This window comes from Cetorhinus maximus, chromosome 5, assembly GCF_964194155.1.
Source record: "Cetorhinus maximus chromosome 5, sCetMax3.hap1.1, whole genome shotgun sequence".
Classification (NCBI taxonomy): Eukaryota; Metazoa; Chordata; class Chondrichthyes; order Lamniformes; family Cetorhinidae; genus Cetorhinus; species Cetorhinus maximus.
The window spans coordinates 5,878,557-5,886,447 of NC_135883.1; the positions used below are offsets into that span (position 1 = coordinate 5,878,557).

At 45.9% G+C, this 7,891-nt stretch overlaps 1 protein-coding gene across 3 annotated transcripts in view; it reads right to left on the reverse strand.

Moving 5' to 3' along the window:
* Positions 1-7,060, reverse strand: part of gareml (GRB2 associated, regulator of MAPK1-like) — a 179,702-nt gene extending 172,642 nt beyond the window's left edge. For 2 of the 3 annotated variants that reach the window (XM_078541467.1, XM_078541466.1), the window contains exon 1: positions 6,840-7,060. In XM_078541467.1, the coding sequence (XP_078397593.1) occupies positions 6,840-6,948 (109 nt within the window). In that variant the 5' untranslated portion in view covers positions 6,949-7,060. The remainder of the gene's footprint in view (positions 1-6,839) is intronic. The other variant, XM_078541468.1, reaches the window with a different exon arrangement.
* Positions 7,061-7,891: the final 831 nt, after the last annotated feature.

The window sequence follows — 7,891 nt, forward strand, 5'->3', positions numbered from 1 at the left end:
TTTTAAAAGCTCCAGCGTAAAGATGGGGAGAGAGATCAAAGAGTCACAGGTTAAATTAACCTGGAGACCGCTAGTTGGGAAAGTACATGATGAACACCCCTCTCCTGCCCACACCGTCTATCATACTTTGGAGAATTTTATTGCCTACTTCATAAACTGATACATTTTGAAGGACAATAAATAAGTTGTGAGGTGAGCTTGGGTACAAGTTAACTGTGGGTGGGGGGCAGAAGTAGGGGGCTCCAAAAAAGAAACTGAGCACAGGGCCCCACTAACTGTAAATCCACCACTGGGCGTCTGGGACAACTAGGAGGTACTCAAACCAAAATGGTGGTGAACACACTTCTGGTAAAGATAAAATAAAAATAGAAAAATGATGGAAATACTCAGCAGGTCAGGTGACATTGGGGAGAGAGAAGAGAGTTAACATTTCAGGTTAATGCCCAAGGTTAACTCTGTACTCCCTCCACAGATGTTGCCTGACCTGCTGAGCATTTCTATTTTTATTTCAGGTTTCCAGCATCTGCAGGATTCTGCCTTCCAGTAAATATAAGGGGCAGAATTTTACGTCCCGTGGGTGGGCGCATGCCCGACCCGATCGGGCGTAAAATAGCGCGTGACGAAGTCAGGCGAGCGTCCTGACATCACCGCGCGCTCACGCGATATTTCTGTCGGCGGGAATGCGCAGGGGTCGGCAGCACGCCCGCTGACAATTAAGAGGCCATTAAAGTATTAATGAAGACAGATTTTTCACTGCCCGTCCAACCTTACGGTTGGCGGGCGGGCGAATCGGCCAGGCGGCCTTTGCATTTTTGAAGGAACCTCATCCACGAGCGGGTTGAGATTTCTGACATTAAGTTTGAAAAGAAAAAAAAAAATTTTGACCCGATTTTCATTATGTATAACAAAAACAAAAATACCTTGGAAAAACTCAGCAGGTCTGACAGCATCTGTGGAGAGGGATACAGTTGATGTTTTGCGTCCAATATGACCCTTCATCAGAACTAAGACATAGAGAAATGAGATGAAATATAAGCTGGTAGAGGGGGGTGGGACAGGTAGAGCTCGATAGGGGGCCAGTGATAGGTGGAGGCCAAGAAGAGACTGCCAAAGATGTCATAGACCAAAGGACAAAGGGGTGTTGATGGTGGTGATATTATCTAAAGGATGTACTAATGGGGACATTAAGGGTAGCAAGCAGGGCAAGCTAGTGGCAGATGGCCCTAGTGGGGGTGGAGTGGGGGGAAAGGGATCGAAATGGGCTAAAAGGTGGAGATGAAACAATAGATCGAAATAAATTTAAAAATAGGAGGGGAAAGAAAAATATATTAGTTAAAAAAAATTTTTTTAATTATAAATTATTGGAAAAAGGGGGATCGGAAAGGAGGTGGGGATGGAGGAGAGAGTTCATGATCTGAAATTGTTGAACTCAATATTAAGTCCGGAAGACTGTAAAGTGCCTAGTCGGAAGATGAGGTGCTGTTCCTCGGGTTTGCGTTGAGCTTCACTTTTGCTTTTATTTCATTATGTATATGTTCATGTGCATGAGTCCTATGTGGGGACATTTTTTTTTCAGAATTTCCACATCTTAATGGATAACTACTAATGCCGGAAAGATGAGGGCGTCGGGAAAAAGCAGGTTCATCAGCTCCTAAGAAGAGCAATGACCGGGTGTATAATTGTGGTTGAGCTGCCAAGAGATCAGTGAATTTGCCACATTTTCTGTTTTATTAAAAAAGATCATTTCTGTTTTCAGGATTAAAATTTTAATCGCCAACGGAACACAAGGCCCAACTGAGAGACCCAAGGCACCGGCCGTGCCAAAGCAGATAGCGTGCCCATTAGCCTGCTCGCCTCACCAGCAGCAGTTGAAGGAGAGCCCCAAAAGGGAGAAAAATAAGAAAAGGGGTGATTGCTGGCTGGCAGTGGCCCGCTGTGGGGCTTAGAGGTAAACTCTACTTCCCGGCACTACATCAATCCCAGAAACCTTATTGGTGGTGGCTCCCTGCAAAGCTGTATCGATGCTCGGAGTAGGCTCGATGTCTCAGGGTAACCCAATTCTCAAGAGGAGCCCTAAAACAGGTTAGGCACCTTATTAGCATATGCTGGGGAGTTATTGGATCGAATGTCCCTTAGGTGTCCTGTGATGCAGGGTGTTGTCCCCTGAGACAAGCCCTTTTTGTGCCGTATTATACCTGTAAGGTGAGTGCAAAGAGGTCCAATTTAGACCCCTGTTTATATTGCTAACAACTTTAAGAAATAGGCATCAAAAATTGTAGCTGCTGAAAATCTGAAGTAAAAACTGAAAATATTGAAAATATTCATCAGGTCAGTCAGTGCCTATGGCGAATACAAGAGTTAACCATTCCGGTGCAATTCTGACTTTTGTTGCAGGGTCCATACCTAAAATACTAATGCACCTGCTCTCGCCACAGATGTTGGCTGACTCGCTGAGTGGGTTTTCAGCAATTCTCTGTTGTAACTTTAGAAAGTAGTTGTGGGTAAGTGTGTCCTGTATACACTACAACATCTACATTGTACAGCTCTTTCTACAGCAATCAGAAAACCACCTGAACATAAGCAAGCTTGCACAGTTACTTCTTTAGTCACAATTCTACAAATTTTACCCAAAATTAAGAAAATGTATTTTGACCATAACTATTTTTAATATTAAGTAGAACATCCTTTTTAGACAGTGGTGTTATCATAGTTCTAAACTATTTGCTGCTCTGCTGGTACTTTATTTATAGATTTGGAAATATAAATATGCAAAATTCAACAAGTGAGTTAAGCATTGGTCGGGCTGAGAATCTGCTGTTTCATTTTGAAGGGCAAGTACAATGGATTATCAAGTATAGATTGACACAGATTTATGTTCACAATTTGCCATGTTACAGAACTGGAAGTGGGAGATTTTCTCTGTGTCACTATTATAGACTCGTTCTTTATAAATCCATTTATGGTTTCACTTTGTCAGGCACAGAGGAAACTGTCCCCTGGAGTGAGTTACCACTATCAGGCACGTTGTCATGGCGAACCAAAGAGAGGAAATCAGAGGCTTTGGTGGAGGGAAGAATCAAAAGAAAACTGAAGCAAAGGTCACTCCATCTTGCTATTGCACATTTCCCAGCAACCGTGTATAAAGTAATACTGGCAGGCATCCAGGCCACTTCCAACCCACTCAGCTCACAAACGATGTACGAGAAAGGGAAGAGAAAAAAAATCAAACCTATTACAAAAAAATAATACAACCCCAAATAACGTCAGAACCCAGGTGAGCTTTATCTTACCTACGGGATGGGTTTTGCATGTACGCCACTCGCACGCACGTTGACCACGTTTACCACATTGGGAAATCGCAGGCAGCACGTCCACAATCCCCGGACATGCACGGCAGGCTAACACAGCCGGCCACGTATGGTGCACATTCAGAAAATGAGTTCTTTACTGCCTTGGTTTAGCCGAATTCAAATCAAATTTGCAATTTCAGCTGCCATCATTCAAAAATTCGAAATCTCATTTGAACTGTCAAAAGGAGAGTGGCTTGCATGCAGAGTGAGGGCGATTTGTTGAATATTAATGTTTGTTTTCCTCTAAGGGGATGTTAAATCTGATTATACGGCAGTTAAAATATTACAATAAACTGTGAGAACCTGCCAGGGTTGCAGAACTTTGCAAAACATATCCTGTTGTCTCCTGCTCAAGGAGGAATGTCAAGGCTTCAGAGAGGGCACAAAAGAGATTTATAAGATAACAATGAGGAAGAGAAGCTAGAGAAACTGGGGTGCCTCACCAGGGCAAAGGAAGCTAGGAGAGGATCTGATAGAGATGTTTAAGGCTAAAAGGAGGTTTGATAAGGTAAATAGGGGCAAGTCGTCAGTGGGTCAGTAACAAGAAGGAAACAATGTAAGATCAGCACCAAAAGAATAAAAGGCCAGCAGTTTATTTGGACATGAGACACTTTGCCAGAAATAGTGGAGGAAGCAAAGTCAGAAGTAAAATGGATAAATATTTGAAAAAGAAAAATGTTAAAAAGGTATGAAAGAAAGGACAGTGGGATGGGACTATGGATAATTCATTTAAATATCCAGAACAAGCACAATGGGTCAATTGCCCTTTTACGCTACAAAATTCTGCAATTGCATGGAATACATACAAACCTCACATGGGAAACTACATGAATTGACAGTCAGACGAAGGGACAGGTAGGGAAATGGGATCAGAGTGAATAGCTCTACTTGAAATGCTATCACCAACAACAGCTTAACGGGACAAGAGGCCTAACTTTGCTGTAATTCCACGGTGAGAAGCAGAGCATTGGATTCCTGGACCTGGGCCAGTAAGACACAGAACTGAAATGCTAGACTCAGAGGAGAATTCCAACAAGTGGAATTTCAGTTATTGACAAGTGAATCATTTATAAACACCTTTTTGCCAGTCTTATTTGGCATTCTGAGCTTATTACTCAATACTTTTAAACCATACCATTACGATTCTCACTGATACTGATTTAAGGTAATCGCAGGGATGGTCCTCGTTCGACCATCTGTAAACTGCAGTAACATTATAGCAATGAGCCAATTCGAAGTGCTGGAAGCACTGCTTGCTCTGCAGGACAAATGCTGTGACATGAGCACTTTAATCACGCATTTAGATTAGGTCTCTTTATTGCTAAAACATGGTAAACATCCATTTAAAAACAGTGCAAGCACTGATTAATTAGTACCTCATTTGAATTTTCAAAGTGGTTTGAAGAGTTTACACAGCCAATACATGACTCATCAGGAAGCCTAAATCAAACTTGGTAGTATGACAAGCATTATTTTGTGAATATTTTCTAAGTTGTAGGAGACCTCACTGGCTGTGTTCACTGTTGAGAGATAGTATTACAAGGGAAAGCCAGAAATGACTATGGAACAACATATATTACCTTGTCACATCCTCAGGATGGTCCAGCATTTTCACAAACAATGAATAACTTTTTTTTAAGGGTTTTTGTGAGGCAACTACCTGTAACTGTTTAACTGGCCATTCATTTTGCTTGTAGACAGCAAGGTCCTACTAACAGCAATGAGCTGAATGACCGGTTAAGATATTTGTGGTGTTGGTTGATGAATAAACGCGAGCCAGGGCATTAGGAGAGCCACCGTGCTCATCCTCAAATCGTGCCATGCAATTTTTGCACCCATCTGAAAGGGTTGACAGGGTTTCAGTTTAAAACCTCGCCCAAAAGTCAGGCAGCTCAACAATGCAGCATAGACAAAAATGTCAGCCTAGGTTATAGTGAAGCAGCGCTCAAACCTACCACCCTATGGTACTATCCATTCAGTCAAGTTGAGGAGCTAACATACAACCATACAGATTAGGAGCAGGAGTAGGCCACTCGGCCCTTCGAGCTTGCTCTGCCATTCAATAAGATCATGGCTGTAACCTCAACCCCACATTTCTGCCTACCCCGATAACCTTTCACCCCCTCGTTTAGAATCTACCTACCTCTGCCTTTGAAAACATTCGAAGACTCTGTTTCCACTGCCTTTTGAGGAAGGAAATTCCAAAGACTCACTACCCTCAGAGAAAAACCAGGCCATAGGATAAAACTTCAAAGCATGAATAACACATACTAAGCAGTAGTTATTTTAGTTTAATTTTCCCAGAGACAAATAAATTTAAGATTATTCTTACTTTATCCTGCTTCATAATAATCACTATCAAGAATCAGTGTTTTTTCTATTCTAGGAGGTATAACATATTTGGGGTTTTTTTTAAAAAACTATGATGGGCACTAGTGCTCCTGTGGTTAATACTCTATAACAATCTTTCCTTCTTGTTGGAATATGACACTCCGCCGTGCGGTGCCAGGTTATTTTAATCAGTGAAAGAAAGTGATCACTGGCCACGGGAGTCTACTTTAGTTCAATGAACTATTTGTTTCATTCCAAAAAAATATGAATCTTGGCACAAAATGCTCCAATGCAAACACTGAATGTATTTACGTCTCCCCGCCTCTTAGTACTTGGAAGAAAGTTTCTAACTTACCGCTAAATAATCGGTGGTTTATTTAGCTGGTGACTGCCCGGGTTAGCATGAATGACAAAAACACGTCCCACCATCAGGAGGAATTTTATTGGGAGTGAGAGAAAAAAAAACATAAAACTGCCCTCAATAAAATCAAACTACAAGGAAACCTGCACCTTGGGAGATTTCCAAGACTTGCAAGTTCAGTCTCAACGCTCTGAAGATAGCAACCTACCAAAGTGCTTTTATTTTCACATTTCCAACACTAACAACTCATGGGGACATTTTTTTTTCCTGTATTGCACAGAACTGAAGAAGAAGGGGGTAAAAAAAAAGCAGCTATACTGCTGCACACCCAAAGGAAAAGGCTATATTTGATCACTCTTGGAGCCTGGTTTTCATGAGGAAGAGAATCACCCCCCACCCCAGGCTGAGAGTGAATGTGTGGATCAGTCTATGTACCTGCCGCTAAAACCCCGCTCGGTTGTGTGTCTCCCCTTGTGGGTCAGGGACATGGTGCTGCAAAGCGAGCAAAAGGCACCGCTACACCTCGACCAGGCTCTCCCCAAACCCACCCCCCCCAAAAAAACAAGCATTTGACACAAACCTCAATGAATCCTCGGCGAAACACGCACCCGCTTTTTCCCTGAGATAAGAGGCACAGATCCAAAGCTCAGAGAGGAAAACGAAGGGGTTACAACAACTTTTATTACCCACTGGACCAGCGGCTCCGAGCAGCGCCGGGATTTGGGTGCAGCCGATGGGAGGAATGTCTTTACACAGCCTCACACTGCGCTGAGCGGACCCTGCTCAAGTTCCCTTACCTTGGCTCAGCCTCGCCAGGGTGGGTAAGCGGAATTTGCCCACGATGAGGTCCAGGGGTAAAGATACCGAGCTCCACTTGATTTCAGAGCTGCCCGAAGACTTATCCATTTTCCGGCATCATATCTCCAGCGGCGGAGAGACGGTGTGTGAGGAGCCGGCTCCAGGACCGGGCACAGGGAGATCTCCACTCGCCGTCTTACAAAGAGGCAGCGAGTCGGGCAAACTCCCAGCGAGGGTTTCCGCCAGTACCTCCCGGCGCAGGCGGCGGCGGATCAGCCCCTCATCCCCCCCCCACCCCCCGCCCCTCCAACCCACACCCACACAGCACTGCACCCCCCTCACCACCCCCCCAACCCCAACCCAAACCCACACCCACACAGCACTGCACCCCCCTCACCCCCCCCCCAACCCCAACCCAAACCCACACCCACACAGCACTGCACCCCCCTCACCACCCCCCCAACCCCAACCCAAACCCACACCCACACAGCACTGCACCCCCCTCACCCCCCCCCCAACCCCAACCCAAACCCACACCCACACAGCACTGCACCCCCCTCACCCCCCCCCAACCCCAACCCAAACCCACACCCACACAGCACTGCACCCCCCTCACCACCCCCCCAACCCCAACCCAAACCCACACCCACACAGCACTGCACCCCCCTCACCCCCCCCCCAACCCCAACCCACACCCACACAGCACTGCACCCCCCTCACCCCCCCCAACCCCAACCCCAACCCAAACCCACACCCACACAGCACTGCACCCCCCTCACCACCCCCCCAACCCCAACCCACACCCACACCCACACAGCACTGCACCCCCCTCACCCCCCCCAACCCCAACCCCAACCCAAACCCACACCCACACAGCACTGCACCCCCCTCACCCCCCCCCCAACCCCAACCCACACCCACACCCACACAGCACTGCACCCCCCTCACCCCCCCCAACCCAAACCCACACCCACACAGCACTGCACCCCCCTCACCCCCCCCCCCCAACCCCAACCCAAACCCACACCCACACAGCACTGCACCCCCCTCA